The following is a 27,229-nucleotide window of genomic DNA, read 5'->3' on the forward strand; positions in this document are numbered from 1 at the left end:
CCCATTGTAGAATCCCAGCTACATAGGTCAACATGGCAATCAGTTATTATTTAATAACTAACGCTAGGCTTTACATAAAATACAATTCAAGGACTTAAAATAATAGTATTCATAAATCTGACAATAGGCTGTTGTTGAATTTATCCTGAAATGTACAGAAAAGAACATATAAGAATTTATAGGACTCTCTTGTCTATAAGCATCGGAGCAGCCGGATGCGGTGTTTCTAACCGAAACATGGCTTCATCCCGGGTCCGGTCCAGATGTGGCCAGTGCCCTTCCAGAGGGCTATGTAATGGTGAGATGTGATAGGAGCTCTGGCAGAGGTGGAGGGATCGCCGTAATTTTTAAATCGAATACGGTATGCACCCTGGAAGCCCTTTCCTTTCCTATGTGTGAATCTGCCTTTTTTAAATTAGCAGTCACGTCTCAGCTGCCTTTTTCCGGTATATTAATATATCGGACGCCGGACAGATCCACAAGTTGGCTGTCATCTTTGGCAGAGCTGGTCGCTCCCTTCGCACTAAAGTCAGCTAATTTTACTATTGTGGGAGACCTTAACCTACATTTGGAAAATACACAGGACAGGTTAATTAGCACGGTCCTGACGGACCGGGAGGCATTGAACATCTTTTTGCACAATCATGACCCTACCCACCAGGCAGGTCACCTCTTGGATCCAATCTTTTTCTACTCTTAATTTCGAATGTAAGTCACCCATTCCACTGGATTGGTCCGACCATTATGCCATCTACTTTAGTTTGCAAATTTTGAGAACCTTGCCAGTCAATAGAGAGGACAATACCAGTTACTATAGAGCATGGTCAAAATTAGATCTCACTGCATTTTAACACCACATTATGTGGTACGCGTCCAGACCCTGAACTTCCTCTTCTGCCTCTTAATCTAGCAGTTACATCTTGGTTGTCTACTGCCATTGATTTGCATTTGCCCTTGCGTCGTAAACGCAGTTTAGGTCACCATCCACCGGCACCATGGTACACTGACGACCTTAAACCTGTGAAGTCTGAGTGCAAGTACTTGGAGCACAGGTGGAGAAAAACGTATAGCCCTCAACGAAAACTTACCTATAAAGCAGCACTTGGTCAGTATCATCTAGCATGTAGGAAAGCAAAATCTACATTTGTAACTAATGAAACTAATAAATCCTCTAACCGGCCCGCGCACTTTTTTCAATGATAAAAAATTTGGCGGGCTCTAAGACCCCCCCACCGCCACCATCTCTCGATGAACCTCGCTGTAATGAGATCGCTGATTTCTTTACTGCTAAAGTAGAAATGATTCATCATTCCCTCTTAGGCTCGCAGCCTCTCTTCCCCCTATGCAACATGCAATTTTAGCGTCTGCCCCTGTCCCTTCTGGACCCATTTTATCTAAATGGCCCTTGTTGGACCAAAAATCCTTATTTGATTGCTTATCCAAAGTAAAGTCCGGTTCCCCCCTTGATCCGGTTCCGGTAAATATCTTGCGTCAGCTCTCTCAGGACTCTTTGTCTATTATCCAGAACTTGCTAAATGCCTCACTCCAAGAATCAACGGTTCCCAAGGACTGGAAACGGACGATGGTGGTCCCTCTTCTTAAAAATCCCACAGCTGACCCCAAAATTCTAGCGAACTATCGTCCTATTTCCCGGCTTCCTATGTTCTCTAAAATCCTTGAGAGGCATGTTAACCTCCATCTTTCGTCACATATTGAATCCTCTGGATTTCTTCATCACTCTCAATCTGGTTTCCGTTCTCACTTTTCAACCGAGACCACGTTATTAGGAGTAATTGAGAACCTACGCTTGTTACTCGACCGAGGAGAAATGGCGGCGCTTATCCTTTTGGATTTAAGCGCCGCGTTTGATACCGTGTCGCACCCCATTCTATTGAAGGCATTTAGGTCAGCAGGGGTAGTTGGTTCAGCCTGGTCTTGGTTGGCTTCTTTTTTGCAACACCGTTCCTTTCAAATCTCTTCGTCCACTGCTTCCTCATCCATTCGCCCATCTGCATATGGAGTTCCCCAGGGGTCCTCACTCAGCCCTCTGTTATTTAACATCTACGTACGTCCTTTGGCTGATATTGTGGAGGCCTCTGGCTTAGTTCTTTACTCATATGCAGATGATACCCAGATCATTTTTTCACTCTCAGCTGAAGCGGAAAGCTCTCCCTCCTCGCTTCAGCAAGGTCTGGGTAAGGTGGCTGAGTGGATGCAGACTAATCTGCTAAAACTGAATGGTGAAAAAACCGAGGTCTTAATCTTCGGTAAGAACACTCACATTTGGGGTCCCAGACATTGGCCTCCTATAATGGACTCTCTTCCCCAGCCTGTGAGGCAGGTGCGGAACCTTGGTTTTATAATGGACGATTCACTCTCTATGCGGCAACAAGTGGTGAGTGTCGCAGCCACTTGTTTCACCATATTGAGATGGCTACGCAAGATTCTTTGGATGCTCCCTGACTAAACCAAGCGTACGGTTGTCCAGGCGTTAATAACATCACGCCTGGACTATGGAAATGTGCTGTACTTGGGGGATTGCCAGGAGACTTTGCGGAAATTTCAGCTGATTCAAAACTCTGCAGCTCGTCTCCTGTGTAAAATCCCCTGTAGGACTAGTGTCTCCCCTTTTCTTCATGATCTACACTGGCTTCGTATAGACAAGCGCATCGAACACAAGACGCTGTGCACAATGTTCAAGATTAAACATCAGACTGCTCCTGCATACTTGCAATCTCTTGTCCATGCTTATGTCCCTGTCCGCTCGCTTAGATCTGCATCACAGGGCAATTTTCATGTTCCTCATTTTAGGCTGTCTAGAATGAGAGGTCGTTCTTTCTCATGTCTCGCTCCTAGGCTGTGGAACTCACTTCCTCTGTCTTTGAAGCTGGAACCTCACTACTTGAACTTTCGTAAGAATTTGAAAACCTGGTTATTTTCCCGCAAATAAACTTCAGCCATAGTGACCCCCTTATTGCCTGGTCATCGGCGGCGCCGGGAGACCCCATTGTGGGTAGCTGCGCGCCTAAGAAATCAATTAATAATAATAATAATAATAATAATAAGCCAACATTTTGCCTTCCAAGACAATGTCCTGATTGGTCAGAGATAAGTGGATTAGTCAGGCTGCTTTGTTGTAGTGATAAGTGGCACTTGGGGTGAGGAGCCATTGTGGAAGGAGAGGGTTTTGCTGCATAGGAATACCAGAGCAAGGAGGAGGGGTTGTAAACCCTGAGCTTCAAAGGCCCAAGGGGACAGGCAAAGAAAGCCAGGTCCATCTATGCCCACCCCCTCTGAACCCAGCCAGATGTCAGGCTTAACAACGTAATGTGCAGATGCCAGCGGTACGGAGACAATGGAGAAGAGCCATCTCTTGTCTTTCTGCAGAGACTTCTGCCTTATTGGATGTTGGTGAAATAGTGCTTTCTGGGAAACCATTGTGCCACATTTTGGAGGAAATTTTCATGCTCTGGGGTGTTGCCTTATTGGACAGGAGTGCCCTCCTGCTTGACCCAGAGACCACTGAATGATTAGCTGAGAGGGGCAGAGCCTCTCATATCTGCTGCTTGAAACTAAAGGAAGAAGAAGTGTCCATGCTCAAAGTTTGATTTGCACCAACCAGGCCCTGCACTCTGACTGACTGCGCCTGCTGCACAATCTGGAACTACAGCCCTGTGGATCAAACCTTCTTCAAAAGGACTAAAGAGTGGATTCCCTGCAAGCTACAGGTTAGCAGACCTCACCTGGATCATCACCACCAAGAATCCCCAGCCTGGAGTGACTCCAGTTGATTTGTAAGGGTTTTGTCCAACTGTATTGTGGGAATTGAAGTCACAAACTTTCAAGGGCCATTTTGGAGCTTCCAGACCCTTGGACTACGTTTTGGACACTTTCAGACCCTCAAAGGAACTTCAGGAAGAAGTTCCAGAAATTTGGAGAACTTTGGAGCAACTTTGGCCGAGACCTGGTTCGTCCTACTGAAAAGCTTCTGAGGTTCGACTTCCAGAGTTTGACCGGGAGCTGGTTGAAACCAAAACCGGCAAACCCTCACCGAATCCAGCTTGGTGAAGAGCCACGAGGGACCACAGGAAGACCCCACGGGAACACCATCTTGGTGCTTCCAGACCCCGGGAATGCCGTTGTGGTGCTTCCAGACCCTTGGAGTATGTTATGGGCACTGTGGGATCCTCAAAGGAACTTCAGGAAGAAGTTACAGAAGTTTGGAGACCTTTGGAGCAACTTTGAAAAAAAGCCACATAAGTGCACAGACCTGACGTGGCCAGCCGTGCCGGTAACCCTCAACAACGAGCCGGCCTGTCCTCCAGGTTCGTCCAGCTGAAAAGCACTGGAGGCCTGACTTCCAGAGTTTGTATGGGAGCTGGTTGAAACCCAAGCCCCCGAACTCTCACAGAATCTGGCCTGGTGAGGAGCATTGAAGGACACTGGGAGAAAAAGCTCCATAAAAGTTTCTAAGTCCGAACGTAGAACAGGGGACCGGAACCAACTGCGAAAGTCAAGCTGCCCACCTTCAACCATGAGCCAGCCTGGATCTCTGGTTCATGCCGCTGGAAAGCTCCGGAGGTTGGACTTCCATAGGTTTTAGCGGGAGCTCGTCACAAAGCAAGCCTGCGAACCCTCACCGAATCCGGACTCCTGGAGAGCTTCAAGGGGTACTGGGAGAAAAGCTCCAGAAAAGTTACTAAGTCAGAATGTAAAAACTTTGACAGAGGCCTAGTGCAAGGGGTAGTCACGCAGGACTCAGTCGCGGTCAGACTGAAACTTTGACCAATAGTCGCTATAGATTTCTATGTGCTATATGGTGCTAAATCTTTAAAACTTCATATCTCCGGTTTCCTATGTTTTTCATTTTTATGTCACTTTGAAGATAAAAATGTTTCCTATTTTTATAAATTGCTGTTGGATTTTTATTGTGTGTTGTGTCCTAATTATTTACTGAATTGATGTTTTTAAATGCTTTACACACCTGTCTCTGAAGTTAAGCCTGCCTGCACACAGCAAAGTTACCAAGGGTTGAGCATAGGAATCTTTTTCTGAGACCTATTCTGCGCCCTAGACTGTGTTGGTGGCCTTACTGCCAGTGGTAAATTTATATTTACCACTTAAAATAATCTACTTTCCAACAGTTATTAACTACATGTATTGCTTGAATTGCAACCAAAGCTGATAGTATTAATTTTTGTATGTTTGTGGGGGACATGTGTATTTTGATGAGCCAGCTGCCGCACTGGTTTACACCAGGTCAAGAAATTCCTTGAAGGAAGTTATAGTAAGTGGCTTTTTTCATTGGTTTAATGTCTTTGTCCTGGTGTTCGGATTAGGAAATGGTTGTTTTGTTTTATGGATATCATTATTATGGTTTTGCTTTGGGAAGAAGGGAATCTGCCATTAGGTTAGAGGCGTCTTGTGACTGAAGAATTGAGCGAATGGTGCCTTCCGAATTGAGAAATTCTGACAGTATTTTGTGGTAGTCCTTTGGTGGGCGTGTAATTGGTGTTTGAAATGATGTCTTAATAGAGAGCACTGTGATTATTTTGATTGAAGATTTATGAACCGCCTATGAAGACATATTTTGTCTACTATACTTTGGCATCGAAGTGGTCCTAGTTGGTTTTTTACCTTTTTCATTTCACCATTCACCCTGTGTGCCTTCCTTTTCCTTTTTTGTTGTGTTGCAGTGGTCAGAAAAGTTTCTATGAAAAGTTTAGTTTGTCCTGTTGTATACAATGTTCTACCATGAATATATTTTCAGCTGAAAGCTTGTTGTACGGTGAGCTCTAAGTTTCCTCTATGTTGAGTTTGTTCCTTTGTCTGTAGTTTGTTGGGTACAAAGGCAAATTGAATCCTGAGTGCTAACTACAACCTTAAAAAAAGACAAGAGGGGGCAGGGTAGGGATACATTGACACACTCGGCCTGTTGGTGAAGTCCCAAAGAGAACCCGCCTGGGGTCAAAAATGTTTGCAACAAGTTTGCCGAGGAGCCTTTATGTTTAAATCTTTTTTTATTATTATTGTGAACAGAGTATCTACAACGGCAGCAGCAGCTATCGCCTACAACCCTGCGGGCCGGCAGGTCACTGCACAAGTTTATCAGCATATCAAACGCCTCATGAAGATCCGCACGGACAGACCCTCCTTAAACACAGCATGTCGCCTACAACCCCTCGGGGCTGGTCGCGTCACAAACTGGAGAGAGAGGGAAAGCCCCCCTGTCTATTGGAGGCGAATGCTAAAAAGCCCATCCGCTAGGTGTAACCCTTTCCGTTAATATATCTTGTAAAAGCAAACCCAGAGAATATCTGCCGGAGAAGGGTGCCACTACTAGGCGACCAAGGCGCTGTTCCAGGTGGGAAGCTCTGCAACCAAAACCCGTTAGTGCGGACTGCAAACCGCCTCGATACTCAGAAAAAAAGGAAACAAATTCCTGCCCCAGAAACCCCTTCCCCAAACCCCAACCCCCAAACTCCCTCTTCCCCTAACCCTCCCCTCGTCCAGTGCTTGTTGCCGGGCGGGCCCGTGTTTCCCCGCTGTCCTCTCCCTGGTACCCCGTGTCGAGTTCAGTCACGCGGCTCAGTCCTCCAGTTTGGTGAGCCGCAGGAGTCGGAGATATCGCGGGCAGGTCAGTTCTCTGAATTCTGTGACCAGTAGGGACTGGAATGGGTGCCATATGTCGCTGAACTGCCCCGCATCCCCTGCAACTGCCAGCGACATTTTCTCCATACCTAGCACATGCCACAATCTATGAAGCCAGCCCGTAACCGTGGGGAGGGTAGTGGAACGCCAGTGTACAAGAATGTTCTGGACGGCCGACCCCAGCGCAATGGCGATCTGCCTACCTCTACGGGATTTTAAGGGATACATCAGCCCGTTCGGGAGACCTAGTAAAATATAGGCCGGGAAGCACGGCAGCTCAGTATCCAGGTGGGAATCTACATTGTCTATCACCTCCTTCCAGTAGGTGGCGAGAAGAGGACAGTACCATAGGACATGCGTCAGCGTTCCTACCTGCCCGCATCCCATCCAGCAGGTGGCCTCTTTACTATGGTCCATGGCGTGTATGCGTTCCGGGGTGTAGTACCAATATGTCGACACTTTAGTGAAGGTTTCAGTGAGACCTGTGTGGTATGCTGAGTGTCTGGCTCTGTAGGCTATCTGTTCCCATTCTGCCTGACTCAGGGACCTACCCAATTCCTTCTCCCAGCGCTCCCTACCCGGATTATAGAAGTGCGAAGAGGGCGTTTGGAGAAACTGATAGATGTCACTTATGAGTTTAGCGTCGGATGTGCGCGATAAGAGCCATTGTTCATAAGGGAGGAATCGCCTATCAGCTGATTCTCACACTTGAGGGTGCAGCGCCCAGTGGCGAACTTGCATGTAACGCAACCTCTCAGTCTCCGGAAATGTGTATTCTTGTCGGAAGCTCGTGAAGGGAATGACCCCGTCCGAATTGTACATGTGGCACAGAGTCCTACACCCCGCCGCACGCCAGTGATCGAATGCTCCCCTTTCCACCCCAGGGTTGAAGTCAGGGTTATCTACCAGGGGCGTCAGCGGCGAAGGAAATGTTGTCAGGCCGTGCGTGATATTGGTGGCGTCCCAGACCCGCATAGGCACTCTGGTGACAAAGGAGGCATATAGATTCGCGGGGCGGTGAGCCCTGCGCAGGAACGGCACCTCCTGCAGGGGCCTCCCCGCCACCACCTGATCCTGGAAGAGCCAGTGCTTGTCGGACTCCCACCTACTCCATTCCACGAGATAGCGCAGCTGCGCCGCTTGAAAGTATTTGCGGAGATCCGGAATGCCGAGACCTCCAGCCTCCGGCGCCAACATGGAGAGTGCTCTCCGCATCCTGGGCTTCTTGCCCTGCCAGATAAAGCGGGCCAGATCAGACTGCATCTTCTGGATCCATCCAGCCGGCGGCTGCAGCGGAAGCGCCCGAAACAGATACAGTACCTGGGGTAAAATCGTCATTTTAACGGCTGCTACTCTACCCAACAACGAAAGAGTGTTGCGGTCCCAGCGAGCTAGTTCCTCCCGTATCTTTCTGCCTAAGGCGGTGTAGTTAGCTGTTACCATAGCGGGCAGGGTAGGGGCCAGCAGAATTCCCAGATAGGGCACCGGATCTTTCGGCCAGACTATCGGAACCCGGTGTTGTAAAAGGGATCTGTTTGCTGGTGAGAGGGAAAGATCCAAGGCCACTGACTTCCCCATGTACATCTTGAATCCTGCGACCTCCGCAAAGGAGGTCAACTCCTCATTACAGCCCGGCAGGGCATGAAGCGGATCTTCCAATGACAATATGACGTCATCAGCGTATAAGCTAACGGCATGAGTAAAGCCGCCAAACTTCACCCCCCTCACCTCCGAGTTGCCACGAATCCGCTGCGCAAATGGTTCCATGTATAAAGCGAAGAGTAGAGGTGACAGCGGGCATCCCTGCCTCGTGCCTCTTTCAATGTTAAAGCTCTTGGAGCAGTACCCATTCACCCGCACCGCGGCTGTCGGGGACCTGTAGCAATTGAAGATCATGCGGCGGAATTTGTCCCCCATCCCTATCTTCACTAACACCTGTTCTAGATAAGGCCAGTGAACCCGATCAAACGCATTTTCGGCGTCCACCGAGAGCAACATCCTCTCCCTCGGGATCCGCGATGCCTTTTCTATGAGATGAGTGATCCTTTTGGTGTTGTCCACCGTTTGCTTACCCGGGACGAAGCCTGCCTGATCCGGGTCTAGAAGTCCCGGCAAGTGGGGGGCTAAGCGCGCCGCCAGGATCCCAGTGTACAGTTTAAGGTCTATATTTAGAAGGGATATCGGCCTGTAAGAGCCGCACTGCGACCTGTCCTTCCCCGGTTTGGGGATAACCACTAGGGACGCTCGTAACAGGTCCGTGGCATGGCCCCTGGTTCAGCAAAGGTGTAGAAAAGGCGCGTGAGGATCGGCGCTAGCGATGCACAAAACGTCTTATAGAAGAGGGACGTATATCCGTCCGGCCCTGGGGATTTACCATGCTTAAGCTTGGCAATGGCGGATATAACTTCTTCGACCCGTATCTCTTTGTCTAGAGTCTCCGCCTGTGCAGGTGTCAAGGATGACAGAGAGACCGAGTCTAGATATCTCTTCGTTACAAGTTCATCCGGTGAGTCCCAGGCGTAAAGGTCGGCATAATACCTGCGGAAGAGCTCCGCTATATGGGCCTCCTCCGTGACCGTCGACCCCGAGGGGCCGGAGATCGCCTTCACCAGCTGTTTCTGTCGGGCCACTCGTAGCTTACTCGCCAACAGTCGGCCGCATTTGTCCCCCCCTGTATAATAGGCGTGCTTTAGGCGCAACCCTGCGTATTCCGCGCGATCCATGTCCAAAGCTGTCAGGAGCTTTCTCGCTTCCTTGAGCTGCCGCCAGATCCGGGGGGCTCCCGTCCTGCAGTGCATTTGCTCCAATTCACGGAGCCTCTGAGTGAGTTCCTCTCGCTTCTGCTGCCGGTTTTTATTATCCGCTGAGGAGATAGCGATAAATTCCCCCCGCAACACCGCTTTCAAAGCTGCCCACTGGGTCGGCCTGGACGTTTCTGAATCCTCGTTGTTGGATAGGTAGTCCCGAATCGCGTTCGTGACTTGCGCGACTACCTCCCTCCTGTATAGTAAGGTGTCCTGGATTCGCCAGACCCGAGGAGGGCAAGAAAGTGGCGGCAAGCAAAACGTAGCTGTGAGTGGGGCGTGATCGGACATGGAGACCACCCCCATCTCCGCCGCCGTGGCCAAGGTGCTCACCGGCCCCGTGACCAGAAAGTGTTCCAGCCGCGCGTAAGTTTTGTGTGCGTGTGAATAATAAGAATAGTCCCTGTCAATAGGATGCAGGCATCGCCAGAGGTCATGTAGGTCTATATCTACCAGCTGGGCCTTGCACCCTGCCGAGAACTCCCCGGCCTGCGGCGAGCGATGTGCGGATCTATCGAGAGCTGTGTCAAAGACCATGTTGAAATCGCCTCCGATAATAATGTGCCTGTCCTGTGTAGCCGTGACCTCCCCCAGCGCTGCGCTAAGAAAGCGTTCCTGCTGGTCGTTTGGACTGTAAAGGGACCCTATCGTAAAGGAGAGACCTGCAACCCTGAACCTATAAGCTAATAGCCTACCCTTCTGCTCCGCTTGTTTGTGGAGGACTTCTACTCGAAAGTGGCGGGCTACCAGGATCGCCACCCCTGCTGTTTTAGTGTTGCAGGACGAGAAGAACTGTGTAGGGAATGTGTGTGAGCGCAGTCTAAGGCAGTCTCGGGGTAAAAGGTGCGTCTCCTGTAGAAGACAAATATCCGCCTGGGTGCTTTCGAATAGGGACAATACGGCTCGCCGCTTAACCGGGTTGTTAAGACCTCGCACGTTAAGCGTTACAATTTTAAGTGTTGTGGGTGTCATGTGGAAGGACAGTTGTGACCGCGTAGGCCTGTAGTGGACCCATAAATCGCGTCCTATGCGCCGCTGCCGCGGCCGGAACCCCGATCCCGCACTGGACCACCCCCCCTCCTTTCCCTGTTCCCCCCCTGCTCCCCCACCTTGCCCATAGATCTCCCTCCCTCCCTCTCCCCTCCCGACCCCCCGTAAAGAACCCCTGAACTACCCTCCCATCCACCCCTCGGCAACGTGCCAACAACTCTGAAGCTCCCCTCTCCGCTCTTCCCCTCCCCAACGACAAACCCGTGTTCATCATAGTCCAAGGCAAGTCCCCAAGGGAACAAGTCTTTGGCAGAGTACTCAAGTGGACGTCCAGCCACCAGTCCCGCCCCGCCAGCCCCCACCCCTCCCCAGCCCCCAAACCTGCAAGTTGAAGTTGGCTATAACGATCTCCCCCCGGAGCGTTCTTATGCTGTCAGCGCAATGTCGCCGGAGGCGGTGTTCCCGGCCACCTCCATCACTGCGTTTTCCATGCTGGCCCTGATGGTGGGCGAATCCGGTCTCATGGAGCGCTCGTGGGATCGTCGCCTGGACACCCGCTGTCATCCCTCTCTCCCAGAGCGCCCCCGCCGCTGCGTAGCCGTGTCGTCCTCCATTGCGGTGATGCCCAGGACCCCGCATGTCTCCTGCAGGGAGCGGAGCTGGTGCATAGTGCCATTCCATTGGAATATGAGTCGAAAAGGGTGACCCCAGGCGTAGGGCGTTCCATGTTCTCTCAAAAAGTCAGTGGCGATTTAAAATGTTTTTTGCTTCTGAAGCGTGATGGCAGATAAGTCCTGGTAGAGGGCGACTGGGTGTCCCCGGAAAGCAAGGGTTGCCGCTTCCGCGCCTCCACCAGGATGCGTTCTTTGAGTGGAAAGTCCGGGAGGAAGGCCAGGATATCCGGGGGTGGCACCGACGCCCTTCGCTGCGGCCCCACTCTATGCGCTCTGTCAGTTCGGAGGGGGAAGTCCTCTGGTTCTCCCAAGACCTCTCGAAACAGGTCCCGTAGGTAGTTCGCGGCGTCTGCCCCCTCTTCTTTGGACGGAATACCCCGAACTCTAACGTTATTTCTCCGAGATCTGTTTTCGAGGTCCTTGGCATGCGCCTGGAGGTCTATCTGCTGGTCCCTGAGGCGCAGCACCTCTTGTTGTAATTGTTCGAACTCTTCGTCTCTCCTCTGGCCTGCGTCTTCCACTGTAGCCACCCGCTCTCCCAGGCCGTCCACCTCACGGCGCATCTCCCGCACCTCGCTGGCTACTTCTTTTTTCAGGGTTTGGAAGTCCTCCCTGAGAGAGCCGAAGAGGGACTCCATAAATGACCTGGTGATCGGAGGTTCCCCACCGCTAGCCTCCAGCGATCCTCCGGCGGAGCAGGGCGACGTCTGCCCCTTGTCAGCTCTCTGCTGGTGCCTGCCCAGCAGTTCGGGGAGAGTGCGTTCCCCCTTCTTCCCTCCTTTGGTGCCTGCCATGGTTGTGGGGACGTAGGGCTGTCCGGGCCGTCAGCGCCACCAACACCCCGTAAGGTCCCCTGTCCACCTCCGTCGCTTACGGGCCCCTTCGGCAGCTTCCACGTTCTCACCCCTCACCCGCTCCCCTGATGCTGCGGCTTGGGCCCCGCGCTCGTCGCCGGTCTATCCGCTGCCGGCGCCTTGCTCCCCCGCGGGCGGCGCCCTGATATCGTCATCTGCCCTTGTCCGGGTTCAGCTACTGGGGTTGGTGCAGGCCTTAGCTCCCTCCACACGCTCCAGGCCCCCTGTTGTTAAGAGTCGTGGGCCCCCGTCCACTCCGCCACGTCCCCGGTGGTACCAGTCTGTCCAGAGGATAGCCTCCGGGAGGGGGGCCCCCTCACTCCCGAATCCTTCGATATCCAGCAGTGTGCCCTCGTCTGTACCTCCACTCCCAGGCAGGCCGCAGGCGTCTGCTACCCGGTCGCGTGTGCTTGGACACCCCGTGGGCTTGCCTCCACTGCTCCTTCTTCTCGCGGGGCAGCTCGCCCCCACTCCGTAAGTCAAAGCCCCACCGCTTTCGTCCCTGCAGTCTCCTGTCTCTAGTGGCCCCCCTCCTGAGGGTCCGGAAGTGCACCCAGGGCCGCAGTACCGTCGGCTACTCGCCGCTCCCTCTCCCCGTCGGAAGAGCCTCCTCACCCGCTAGTGGTGCCGACTGCTACCGCTCCCTCCGCTGCTCGCTCGCTGCAGTCGTTGTCCGGCGCCGCTCCACCGCGGGTGCCTCCTCTTGTCTCCGCAGCTCTCCGGGCGCGGCTCGTGGGCTAGGCCGCCACATGCCTCAGTGACATTTTTGGCTCCGCGCGGCAGATCCGCGCACGTCTTCAGGCTGAATGATACCTCTGATCTCCGCCCGTAGGCTACTCTCCCCTCGGGTCTGCCCGCAGCTCACCACGGCCTGTCTCTCGGCTGCACCCCTGCGTAGTGGTAGGCCGCACCCCCGGGCCCCAGCACTTGCGTAGGCTACGATCCGGGTTTGCGTCTGTCAGGCCCGGCTCACTGCTCCGCCTCCACCTCTCGGGCGAGCCTCTGGGCGCCATACGAGCTTCCCGGGGACTCGAAGCTCCAGTGCAACCCCCGACAGCACTCCGCGGCCTTCTCCGGCAATTCCCCGCAGAACAGGGGGAGATTCTGCTTAGGAACCGGGTTCAGGGGCTTAGGGGTCCGGGAGCTCGCAGGGAAGTTGTCCGCTCACCATGCCATCTTGGCCACGCCCCCCGCCGAGGAGCTTTTAAAAAGAATTACTCCTTAAGGTAGCCTAGGGCCCGGAGGTGCAGTGCATTGACAAATAAGGCGTAAGAGGTGCATGGCCCTCCTCCCCAAGCCTCCAGACGCCCCAGAGACAGCATCCCCTGGGGCTGACATCCTATTAAAGGGTGCATCCCCCCTTCCTGAGCCTAGAAAGGCCCCTGAGAACCCCATTCTCCAGGGCGGCATAAACAATTAAGGGGAGGTGGGTGAGTGGCCCTCCTTTGCAAGCCTCTAAGAGGCTATAAGGACCCCATCACCCAGGCTATTAAATAAGGAGGACGGGCCACATGGCCCTCCGTCAAGATACATTTCATGCCCTGGAGACCACTGGCTCAGGTAAGGCGTCCCCAGCTTCCAGGATGCACACTGTTTCCCTGTCCGCAGGCATGGGAAGCAAAAGAGTAATGTTCTCCCACCGGGCGGGAGCGTAAACACTAAAATAAAAGAGGGCACACCACTTAATTAAAAACCAAACATTTGGCTGGCTCCTGCAGAAGCAGGAAGCTGCCAGGGATGCGGGGGCCCTGGGGATTACCTCCGCAGCCTTCATCAAGTATAATGGTGTGAGATGTCTCTGGTGGGCACAGGGGCATACCTTAAATTTAAAAAAAATGCTGGATCCTGGGCAGCCCCATGAATGGGGCTGCAAGCAGTGTACAAGTGGGCCCATGAGGTTCCTGGGCTCCACCTCACGGCCCCTTAATAACAGAAAAAAGGAGTGGGTGTCATGGGTGGGATCAGTACATCCAGAAAAATAAAAAAACATGCAAAAAGTGAATAATAAATGAGCTGCCACAGCTGCTCATGTATTATTCACTGCTCCTTCAAAGAGCGCCCCATAATGTCCTTATTTTTGGTGAAGTCCCTAGAAGGGGCACCACTAATGATTATATTTTAGGGATGCAGAGAGTTCTACAGCACCCCCACTCCAGTAACATTAGAAAAAGAAACACTAAGGTACACATGCATCAAACCAAATACCGGTTTGCGACCAGTATTTTTGCACTTGGGATGCATCATCGCAATTAAGGAATTTGTAGGAACCGCTATTTAAAATACGGTTCCTACATGCATAGCCAATTGCGAATCTTTAATTGCGATTTCTTAAAAATCTCAATTAAGGATTCTCTATTGGCTATATTAATGCATGTGTACCTAAGTCTCCTGGTTCATTGAAACCATGACCTTTGGAGAACTTACTATATTTTTTTAAAGCATTTCCCAGGCTGGAGCGTTTGCTCTACAGTCAAGAATGCAGCATCCTCTAGAGGCTTGTTCTGTGGCTGTGTTTTACTGTCTAAAGATGCATAAAAAAGGAATTAGGTTGTTTTTATGATTGCATTTTCTGGGCTAAACAATGGTAAAAGAAATATTTAGAGACATTTCTTTTTTAAAATATGTCTCTATTTATTTCCACTTCTTTCACTCACAAAATGTAATGACATGTGTTATTATAAAAAATGATTAAATATGTTTTAAGTAATTAATATTAATAAACATTGATTTGTGTGCATTACTTAAATATATATTTGATTAAAATTATTGGTGCTTTTTGAAGAAAGATGATAGATCTGCTTTATGTATAGAGGGTTGGTGTGTTGGTTGGGTCGGTTTTGCTGCCTGATGGGGGTGGCTGCCTGCGCGGGTGGGGTGGAGAGGTGGGGGAGGTTGGGTGCGGGGTTGGAGGGTATTCGGACCTGCAGCCAAACCACAGCTGTGGGTAGCTGTTCACTAGGGGTTGGATGCAGGCCATGCCCTGCCGTCAACCCCCATTGCGCAGAGCCGAAGACCATGCGCAGCTGAGATAATTGCCTATTGGGGTTGGATGTAGGGCCTGAAAAGAGGTTAAAGGGACGTTATAGTTAGGTGATAATTCTAGTGACAACGTAATGTTTTTTATTTTTTAAACAGATTTCAGTGGTGTTGCACATGTTAAACATTATGTTGTCAATGAAATTCTCACCTAGCTATAATGATCCTTTAAGCTTTGTTTTCTTCAGTGAATCTATCTATCTATCTATCTATCTATCTATCTATCTATCTATCTATCTATCTATCTATCTATCTATCTATATGTATAGATTTAGATATATATCAAACCAACCTCCTCCCACGGCAGGATCACAGCATTTATTACTTTGGGCCTTCCTCATTCTGGTAAAAATAAATAGAGACGCGTTTCGGCTGTTACCAATCTTTCTCAATCTGAAAAACTCAATTTTGGTGTTGGGTTTTTATGTCTCATATCAATGAACATGAACGACATACTATGCAGTATTGTAACATTTAAAGTATCAACATGACTATTTAAGGTAGCTCATCATACATTTTAACTCATAGTGAATCGAAATGGAAACATTTCTAGACACTACCTGGCTTACGCCCCTGAACATTGCCAATTTTATATACACACATGCCCGCACACACACACTCTCTCACAAACTCACTCACTCACTCACTCACACACACTCACTCACACACTCACTCACTCACACACACACACACTTGGGTAAGACTTGTTATTTAATGTTTGCCAGTGGTTTCAAAGCTTGTATTTCACAGGAAAGAGGTTTAACAGTGACTTATTTCCAGCATTTCTTAGTGCTAAATTAATTTGTAGGATATTTATCTTCCTTAAACAAATAAAAAGGTTAAACACAGCAATATGCCTTTCCATTAGTGCTAGTAAAAACAAAAAGGCTTTCACAATGACAGTTCTGCTCTTGGACTATCAATCATTACAGCCGACAAGCTCACTCTTGCAGCCCCACCCTGGATGCAAGCTTCTCTCAATGAATCCTCCCCAGTGTGTGAAAAAAAACATTGTATATACAGAACCTAGTCAGCAACAGGTTACATAGTCCCACATTGCACTTTGTTTTCTTTCTTTATATGTTTTTAGTATCAAAGTACTACAAAAGAAAAGCACATTTTACAAAGCATGTTTTTAATTTCCTTTCAATGCACTTTCCATTTAAAATTTGATTTATAATAAAACACGCTCCATAACACACAGTTTAAATATTATTACATTATCCCCAATAAAAACCTACATTTCTCAACCAATGACAGATGTATCTACAATTTCAGACAAACATTTAATACTAAACAGATGATACTCAAATGCTCTAAATCAGCGATTCTTAACCTCTGGTTCGGGGAACAATGAGATTTTGCGACAACTCCTGAGTTTTCCACAACTGCTAAGAAAATTAAATATCATTAACAGGTTCATTAAGTGTATATAAATAAATAAACAAAATGTAAAATTGAAATTTTAAAATGCTCGGTAAATGTGAAGGAATTTGAAGATGAAGGCTACAAATTAAGTTGCCATTCTCAGCTTGATTCATGGGAGCATTAAAAGTGCACCAAACAGAATATAGTATGGGAGATGGGTGGCCTTGAGTACATTTTGCAAAGCTTGGTCTACTGCAACACGCAATCTGATACTTACAGTGAGCTCCTTCCCCCTCTGAGCCGCCCCAATGATTTTTGGGGTCTTTACCAGACTTACTTGACTGGGATCCTGGAAGCAGAGACAGAGAGGGACGCTGTATAGAGTTGGTAGCCAATCCTGATTATGAAGATACCCTTGCTGTGTATGCATTCTGGGTACAATAGCTTGAGCAATCATTACCCCAGCTCATGTATAACATCCCCCTGCTGTGCAATCGGGCTCCTGGGAAGGGATCGGATGGGGCAGAGATATAACATAGCAACTGCTCTGGCTCCCCGGCTGTTTAGTATAGATTTATTTATTTACAGAGTTTTATATAGTGTTGGCTAGACCCGGAGGTATCAGAGTGCTTTACATGAGGATTATATAGTGACAAAATTCCATCAGTTACAGGAGCATGAGTTACTAGACCATAGATTAAACAAATACACATATCCAAAGGGGTATAGGAGGAAGAGGGGAAAAGAAAAAAAAAGGGGGAAGGAATGAAGATCGGGTAAGGAAATACAGGCAAGGGGGAAAGTAATTCAGGGGAACCAAAAAGACAAAGTGAAAGTCAAACAAGCCGGCTGAATCATCAGAAGGAGACACTGCAGAGAGACGAAGGAAAGTCTGCCCAATGTCCGGCTGGGTAGGTGATGGCCGAGGGGGAAATCCACAGCCCTTCTCCTCTATAGCTATTTGGGTAGCTCCATCGGGCATCGGTGAAATTCCTAGGTGTGATACATGTGAGGTTGTATTAGAAGCTTTAACCCCCCAAATGTCAATGCAGCTCTTGTTGATTGTTTTGGATGAAATGTATTACTGTAATTGCAGCCAGGCCGATATCTATATGTCAAATTGTAATATGTGCTCAATGTGAAAATAATAAATAACGTTTATTTTTTTTAAAGCTCCAACCTTTCCGTTAGAATGTTGAATTTTATAGATTTGTGACTTAAATACAATATTTGAGCATTTATATCTTTTGTGATGAATGCTTGTTTCTGTACTTTAGTGTTTTGATTTGCGATTCAAACCGTCAAAATTGGGTCTCCAGCTAAAGACACAATGATGGTCCCCGAATGCCAATAATGTTTCAGTGGGGGTCACTGGATACCAATAATGATTCAGTGGGTGTTCACAGAAGTCAAAAGGTTAAGAACAGTGCTCTTAATTTTCATAAAGAATGCTAAAATCAGTTACGAACCCGAGGGAAATACATAACGAGCAACGTGTAATATGGCCCTGTATTGCCATCTCGGTGTTCCATTACATTTATAACCTAGTTGGCCTTCGACCTCATGGTTTGAAGATGTCACCAGAACCCCTCAATGACAGCATAGGCTCACATTACATTTATCTGTTATTTATTCTCTATATAACAAGAATTAACTTCATATGGCTTTTTTTGAGAATGTGAAAAATTCTCCGGTAGCCATTGTGAATGAGTCCCTGTTTCCTTTCCTAGAGACTCTCCCTTTGAGTAAAATGTTGTGAGTAGTACTTATTGATATTTGGAGGTGATTGAAGTTGTGACGTCCAGGACATCGCAACTTTGTAACTTTGCAGGTAAACTCTGCCCGTTTTAGAATCACGAATTTGGGGCGGTTTAAAAAGAAAATAAACTGAAGGAAGAAAGGGGCTCTGTGCTGAAGCGGGAACTGTCCCACTGCTGTACAGTGCTGGAAGCAGAGACACTCCTTGTCTCCTTTCCCTGCTACTGGGAAAGATTATGCGGGTATTATGTTTCCCACTCAATTCAGATGACATCAGGGAAACACAATTGCCTCCATCGTGAAGTCCATATTAACAGGAAATACAGCTGTAGAGAATGTGTTGGGTTAGGTAAAGAGAGACTGTTTTGGCTTATGGCTAAATTGAATTCCGGACTGTGTTGGCTTAGGAAATCACTTCTATGACCGCTGAAAAATGTAAATATTTACACTGGAGATAAGAGTAGTGGTAATATTTCTTAATTGCCTCTCCAAGCCTCATGCATGTATATCTTTTTGTTGTGATATTTTTAGACGGACCTGCATTTGAAAGCCAAAACAAAACTAAGGCAGTGAGAGAGAAAGTGAGAGGAAAACTGAAAGATGTTAAGGTATGACTTCAGTATTTTTCCTTAATGGATACATTAACTTTTTGTGAATGGTAAGTACTAACCATTTTTTTCTTTAAAGTCAAAGGCTGAAGCTTCATATCAAACTGGAGACCCATCCGTTGTACCTCACAATCTTTTCCGACCTTTAAAAAGTGAAGAACCGACTTTAGAAACTGAAGCAGAGGTACGTCTATTAATCTTTGGCAAGCTGTGTTATTACAAAGCTAGTTTCTACAATTGTATTTGTTGTGTGTGGACCTCATGTTTTCCTTTATTAGGAAAACAGATAAGGAAGGTGCACAGTTGTGTTAATCTGCCCTGAGTGCCCAACTACGAGTTCCTGGTATCCTGGTGACGCAAGTACAAAGGGTCCAAAAAGAAGTCGTAAATTGTGACTAATAGCGATTGTCAATTTGCGATTTCTTAATTGGAGTGTACTTAAATGAGTTTGGTAGAAGTGGTCGCAATTTAAATATTGACTTCTAACAAATGCATTGGTATTTTGCTAGCCGACCTATTTAAAGGTTGGCTCATATAATATAGGATCGTAGTGGGTTGCAATCAGACCTACCTCATCAAAATTCTTTAGGTAGATCCTAGCACAAATATTCCAACAGCACGTTTTGCATGTGTATGTTCTTGGCCAGTGTGCTACATGCTTTGTGTGTATGAGTGCGCCAGACTAACAAAGGCCTATGGGTAGGCCCTTGCCTATTCCTGTGCACAAGATAAATGGAGGTGAGGTTGTTTACCTAGACAGTGGAAGTGTGTTGACGACATGCCTGAAGCTGTGCCTAGTCAGTGAAGTGGAGCAGGAGACCCAAGGTTCCGTTAGAAATGCAGTTAGGCCGTCTGCTGAGAGTCTCCCTGTAGTTCTGTCATTTAATAGATGATTAAAGTAAAAGGTAGGGCTGCAGTGTCTGTTGTTAAGGTGTAAGGAACGCCCGTTAGGTGAGGGCACCTTTTGTCTCTTCCCTAATCAATGTTCATTGTGACCCTGGCCGCTCTGATGCCTTTTGATCATTGCAGTAGATTATGATGGAGGCCAGGGGCGGTTCCTCTGCTATGGAGGAGGAGCGTCGCCCCATTGCTTTGGGCAGTGTAAGGAAAGGAAATATAAAGTGATAAAAACTTTTAGTTATTATCTTTTTACGTTTCCTTCCTTCACGGGCGGGTGGGCGATGCTGCTCTGCTCACGTGGAGCAGGGCAGGAGTGGTTTGCAAACTCCTAAGTGTGCAATGACTGTTTGGTCGGCCTCTCGGGCCACCCAAAACAGTAATGCGTACTTTACCCCTTCTCCATGCAGGCTGCATGACAGCTTGCATGGAGAACAAGCCCAGGCTCCCATTCCCTGGTGGAGCGTCCCACCAGGTTGCTCAAAACCAATCACAACCCTGCATTGCAGAGTTGTGATTGTTCAGGTGAGCCTTGCTGTTGTTCCTGGCTTACTGCCCCACGCCACGAGGAAAGAGCAGGAGGAAGGAGCAGAGATGCAGCGGCGTGAATGGCGGTAAGGTAAGTTTGTAATTATTATTATTATTTTTTTCTCTTAAGCTAGCTTGCCCCCATGGCACCCCCCTGCGCCGGCCCCGCCACCCGCGAGTCATGCCGGCCGCTACTGGCGGAAGCACAATTGGGAGGTTTATATCTTGTTAGTGAAGGATGCTAGGTGTAGGGTGTTTGGGAGGCGCCTGAACCGGTTGCAGCTAGTGATGGAGTAGCTTGTAAAGGATACAAATGCCGATGTTTATGATAGATGCCTATTCCTATCCTAGAGCTCTTATCTCTGGAGTCCAAAACTCTTTGGGCTAAATAAGAGTATTTAGATTGGAAAGCTTTGCCTGACATGAGAATCTGTAGATATATTGGATAGCTTTGCCTGACATAAGGAATCTGTAGATATATTGGATAGCTTTGCCTGACATGAGGAATCTGTACAGGTAAGAGTGGTGGGGCATTGGGACGGGGGCAGGGCGGGGTGGTGGTCAGGTAAGTTGACATACGACGGGAGAAGTAAAATTAAAGAAAAACTAAATAATAAACCACTTACCTTGCACTCGCCGCCGAATTACAAGTGAAATGTCAGGACTAGGATTATGATGATGACCAATATTATGAAGAGGATTACCAACAGTATCCTGCATACATGCCACAGGATCACCAGGATTGTTCCATCCAGATGCCTCTGGATTTAGTAACCAACCTCCAGGGCTGTTCTGCTCGGGTTTTCGTATCAGATAGAACCCGCTCATCAGAGCCTCTCTAACCCAGCCAGAACGTTACCCTCTCCCTAGGGCCTATTCACAACAAGTAACCACAGATATATACCACCTAAGGACAGGGAATTCCTACTAAATATATATATATATATATATCTAGACCTCTTATAATACAAGTGGCGGCCTCGCGATCCCAGACGGACCCAGGACTTCCTACCCAGACGGCAGCCTCAGCCTCGCGATCCCAGACGGACCCAGGACTTCCTACCCAGACGGCAGCCTCAGCCTCGCGATCCCAGACGGACCCAGGACTTCCTACCCAGACGGCAGCCTCAGCCTCGCGGTCCCAGACGGACCCAGGACTTCCTACCCAGACGGCAGCCTCAGCCTCGCGATCCCAGACGGACCCAGGACTTCCTACCCAGACGGCAGCCTCAGCCTCGCGGTCCCATACGGACCCAGGACTTCCTACCCAGACGGCAGCCTCAGCCTCGCGGTCCCAGACGGACCCAGGACTTCCTACCCAGACGGCAGCCTCAGCCTCGCGGTCCCAGACGGACCCAGGACTTCCTACCCAGACGGCAGCCTCAGCCTCGCGGTCCCAGACGGACCCAGGACTTCCTACCCAGACGGCAGCCTCAGCCTCGCGGTCCCAGACGGACCCAGGACTTCCTACCCAGACGGCAGCCTCAGCACAAATTCATCCTATGATTACCATAACATACAACTATTTATCAGATCACACAAGAACTGCCAGTTTGAGCACAACTTGTTCTCTGGTTCGAGGGGCTCCTCTCTCCCTTATTCAGTTACCACTTACCTAATCAGGGTTAACATCTGTTCATGTCGAGTCACAGCTGACTAGAAGAATAGGCTACCCTCTTATACAAGAACACGCAGCACATGTTGATTCACTACAAACTGGATACTTTATTACTCATTACACATACAATCACGTAACATTACGATATAACACATAACTTGCAAGGAAAAGTGTAAGATTGAGTTGTACACTCTAATAAGAAAGGGTCGACATCACCTTAGTAGTATGTAGCCTGCACTCAGTGGTCATCTAGGCTCCCTTCTCGTCTGTGCCTCGGCTCGCCTGGAATCCCCCTTCTCCGAGTCACTGGGACCTCTTCCTTATCGGCTACTCTCTCCTCTCTGGCTATTCTGTTAGGAAAGCATCTGTCTCTCGGTTCTTCTCCGCCTTCAAGATGGCGTCTGTCTTCCCTGGAATAAGTAATAGCTCTACTGCTAACGGCTAGATGCCGCCTACGGACTGAACATGTAACTGCCTCAGACTTTCACTAATATAGAGGTGCATTTCCTCATGGAAAATTCCGGCCCGTAACCTGCCGCCCACCAAATTCTTGTACCTCCCCGTACCAAGGACACGTTCCCAGCTGGCCGGCCTGATGTAGTGTCTTCGGCATGAAGAAAAATACAATCCTTCGATAAGGGCCGGCCTGAACCGGTTCTCTCCAAGCGAATAACACCTCATAACTAAAACATAACTCTTGACCTAGAAAAATCCCAAGCTGCCGGAGCAGAAAGAAAGATGGAGTCTCTCCCGTTTGAGGCCTACCAGGCCTGCATTCAGCACGGCTCCATGAAATACCCTCACTACAGGACAGGTTATCCCTAATACTAACGAATCTATCCCCTAGGCTATGTGTGCAAGCCCTGATCTATGGGGAAGAGCACAGGATCATGTCGAAGTGCCTAGTAAATAGGCTCCATTCACTACTCTAACCCTTAGACTTGGATGGTAAGAGACTGAAGTCACACTAGTCACCCTTTAACACAAAAAGGCCGGGAAAATCGAGCAGTACATTTCACCCTTGACTTCAGTCTATTATACATTCATTAAACAGAACTAACATCGGTGGAAGAATAATATGAAACAAAACTAACTGATCTATGTCTAGTACCAAGTGTGCAGAATTGAAGTAGTGAAGGAATACACTGAATAAAGCAACAGATAGAAATCAAAACAGCGATAGTAATCAGAATACCTCCTAATATTCGACGTAACAGATATAAATCAGGTAACCAATTAAAGAGCCAGTCAAACCAGCCCTGGTCAATGTGTTTTCTAACTTCTTCCGTCAAGTCATGTAACTTGTCAATATGAGCGCGAATGGATTGTGTATGATCAGACAAGTTAAAACAACAAAGACCCTCAAAATCAGAACAATCGTGTCCATGTTTAAGCAAAAGATAATCAATGGCCGCTCGATTTTGCAAGATGGCTCTGCGTTCACCCTGGGCGTCTAATAACATGTCAGACAGGACTGTAGAAGTATGATTAATGGATTTTACCATCCAGCAGGCCATTTTCCCAATAGATTTGGCATTATAAACCGCCAAAGCAGGAACACCAATAATTGAAATAGCCAGGCTAAGGTATTCAGACTTGGAATATAAATGCAAGGACGAGTCACAATCCTCCTGTAACATCACTGCATCTCGAATCACACGAGAATTGGCATTCGGATGTGACGAGAACATCAGTAAACTGAGTCTCGTAATGGCACAAGGGCCTCCAGAAATATTTGCGGGGACATATGGCCAGGAAGTATTACCACATGAGAAAAGCCATCCGGCAGGTAGTAACATCGTGCGATAATGACTGGGGGTAACTACCAAACTCTTGCAAGTCATATTGTTCTGGACAGAAGCACATGTTTTCGGTGTCCTTTGAAAGCACAAAGTTCGCTCATGAAGGGTAAAGGAAGTAGCACCTTTCAATTTTAGACGCAGACATTCAGAAATTGCACTAGGATTACACGTAAGGAAAAAACACAAATCTCCTTGTGTGATATTATAGGTAACTATTTGGGACTGGATGGGGGGTATCTGGTCTGGTAGTTCAGTACATAAGGGGCAATACGCATGGGTGGCAAAATCGCCCAGAAGAACATTGGGGCGAGCCTTTGAAATGTTGAAAATATGAGTCAAAGTTTCTAGCGAAGCAGGGACAGCAACCAGACAGGTTGCCAAGATGTCGTGTACAGATCTCATCGGTGTCAAACAGAAGTGAGGGGCATCAGTCACCCTTTTTGCCAGTAAGGTCCAAAAGTTCGATGACGAATCCCACGCAGCGAAGGAACGCGATACTCGGGTGCGTAACTCATCCCGGGTTGACGGGATCCCTCCTCTCTCGTCGAACCAACCCGAAAATAGTCCGACGCCGACACATCCTGCAGCAACAGTCCAAAGAATGATCTGAAAGAGAATCAAATACAGGCATTATTCATTCTCGTAAGTAACATTTGTCAGCCGGGACCGCTTCCCAGCTATCTTTCCCTGGTCTCATAACTAAAATGGTATTGTCATGACCGGTGGCAATGACTTCTGCTTGTTCAGGGGGATTCTTAGGCGACTGCACCCAAACTCTGGCCCCAGGATTATCTGTGGAGCCAAAACCTTTCTGGCCTCGTACAGTTAGCAAAGTTGGGGCAGTACCTTTTGTGATCTCTCCACTGAAAACAGGCATTATGAGTAATTGAGCCACTCGGTCAGTTTGATGTATCAGTAAGTCAACCTCACTGCTATTCAGTAGGAGCACCTTAATCTCTCCCTGATAATCACTGTCAATGATTCCTCCAAGCACCTGAATGCCTTTTACAGCCAGCCCCGATCTAGGGGCGATTAATCCGAAACTCCCGGGTGGTATATGAACACCAACACCGGTCGCGATGATGACCCGATCTTTACCTTTTATAACGGTGTCATCCATGGCATGCAAGTCTAAACCTGCCGACTCTGGGGTCGCTCTACATGGAGCCAAAGCTCCGGGAGTAATTTCCCAGTACATCACAGTCTCTCTGATTTCATTTGGCTGAGCATTAACATTCGGAGGAAACAAACGCATAAGTGGAGATTCAGCATTTAGAAAAGGACGGTTATTCAAAATTAATAGCGCTTGGGGCAAAAAGTCTCGCCAATTCTTATACTTGTCATCTGTCAATTTGCGCAGTTGCTCCTTCAGCAGACCATTCAATCTCTCCACAAGACCCGAGGCCTGTGGATAATATGGGATATGAAATACCCAGTCAATATTGTTTTCCACACAGAATTCCTGTACCAATCTTCCACGAAAATGGGATGCATTATCAGATTGAATTTGGAATGGCACACCATAATACATCATAATCAATTCCAATGTTTTAATGGTATTCAATTGGGTAGCTTGCTTACAGGGAAGGGCTACCAACAGGCCACTGTATGTATCAACAATAGTGCAAACATATTGACAATTCCTACTCATGGGAAGTGGACCGATGTAATCAATTTGCCAAATTTGAGCGGGCAGTTTCCCGCGATGTAAATGACCTTTAACAATTCGGGGCACTTTGCGCTGTCTGATATGCTGGCAAACGGGACAATGTAAAATAACATTTTTGATTAAATCTAGGGGAATATAAATTCCTCGATCAGCAGCCCACCTGCTAGTGGCGTTCTCTCCAAAATGTCCTGCCTTCTGGTGGGCCCATTTCGCCAATCCCGCAATATCAGAATCTTGCCTGTCCACCACTGCCTCAGCAATTTTAGATTTCTCATCTGCAATGTTATGAAAAAATTTGTCAAGAGAATCTATCGGGGTGTGAGCATCCACATGGAAGATTGTAACAGTACTCTGTGGGAGCATCTCCCAAATCTCCTGCCATAATTCTTTTCCCCACAATTCTTTTGAATGCAATTTCCAATTATGGGAATGCCAAGTTGGTAACCAAACTGCCAGTCCATTGGCAGTAGACCAAGAATCGGTGAAAATATGACATGTGCCAGGTAACTCTTGTTTCAAAACTTGATAAACAGCATAAAGTTCAGCAAATTGACTGCTCTTCCCTTCACCAGTTGTGCTCAGCAGTTTTTGTGTAATCGGATTATAGGACACCGCCTTCCAGTGCCGTTTCGTCCCTATGAACCTTGCTGAACCATCCGTAAACCAGACATGGTTTCTGTCCTCTGCGGACAAATCATCAAAAGGTCTACCCCACTTGACAGGAGACTCCTGTACTAAAGGTACGGAACATTCACTCTCAGTCTCAGTCGATGGCGCTCGCGCCACCTGCTCATGTAAAGATGCAACTCCTTTTTGTCCCACACGCGCCCTGTCTTGTATATACCATTTCCATTTAATCACACTTGCCTCTTGAGCATGTCCAATTCGGTGAGTTTTCGGCGAACTCATAACCCACTGCATGATAGGAATTTCAGGTCGCAAAACTATATCATGTCCCAAAGTCAATTGCTCGGTATCCACCAGAGCCCAATAACATGCAAGTAACTGTTTTTCAAAAGGTGTATAACGCTCACCAGCATCAGGTAACTTTTTGGTCCAGAAACCTAACGGTACTCTACTCCTGCCTTGCTTCTGCCACAAACTCCAATTCGCATAAAGGCCCTGTACAGACACATTTAAATCCACATCACCATCACGTACGGGCCATAAATCCAAAGCATGCTGAATTGCCTCTTTTGCTAGGTTGAACGCATCTTGCTGTGGTTTATCCCATTCAAATGCATTCTTTTTACGAGTGACACGGTACAAGGGGGCTAATATTTGACTCAAATGAGGAATATGCTGACGCCAAAAACCAAACAAACCAATGAAGCTTCGGGCTTCTTTCCTATTCCTCGGAACTGCAAAATCAAGAATTTTCTGTTTAACCTGAGGGATCACTTCACGGTGTCCTTCATGCCAATTAATACCCAAAAATTTTACAGCCTGGGACGGGCCTTGTAATTTATCCGGGTTGATTTCCCAACCTTTCTCACGCAGGCACTCAATGACTCTGTCCAATTGGGTCTGAACTTCCTCTTGTGTTTCGCCTTGGATCAAAACATCATCAATATAATGACACATCTGAATTTGTGGATGAAGCGGTACCTCAGTCAAATGCTCTGCCACCAGCCGGTGACATATCGTAGGACTATGCACATAGCTCTGAGGAAGACTTCTAAACGTCATCTGACGCCCATTCCACGTAAAACTGAACTGTTCCTGACACTCAGGGGCAATCGGAATCGAAAAGAAAGCATTAGCAATATCAATGGACGCATACCATGTACCTGGATGTTTTTGTATTCTTTCAATTAAAGTAATGACATCCGGTACTGCAACAGTCAAAGAGGGTGTGTGTTTGTTCAATTCTCGATAATCAACAGTCATGCGCCAAGAATTATCACTCTTACGTACAGGCCAAACAGGATTATTCCAAGCAGAAGTAACTGGGGTTATAACACCTGCATCC

General features: G+C 48.0%; 1 protein-coding gene across 1 annotated transcript in view; it reads left to right on the plus strand.

The window, feature by feature from the left end:
* The window catches only part of CC2D2B (coiled-coil and C2 domain containing 2B), a 1,427,481-nt gene that overhangs the window by 235,170 nt on the left and 1,165,082 nt on the right, over positions 1 to 27,229 (plus strand). The window contains 2 exon segments of the mRNA XM_085622020.1: positions 18,667 to 18,743; positions 18,799 to 18,927. Coding sequence (XP_085478146.1) covers positions 18,667 to 18,743; positions 18,799 to 18,927 — 206 coding nt within the window.

This window comes from Triturus cristatus, chromosome 1_2 (genome assembly GCF_964204655.1).
Source record: "Triturus cristatus chromosome 1_2, aTriCri1.1, whole genome shotgun sequence".
NCBI classification, from domain to species: Eukaryota; Metazoa; Chordata; class Amphibia; order Caudata; family Salamandridae; genus Triturus; species Triturus cristatus.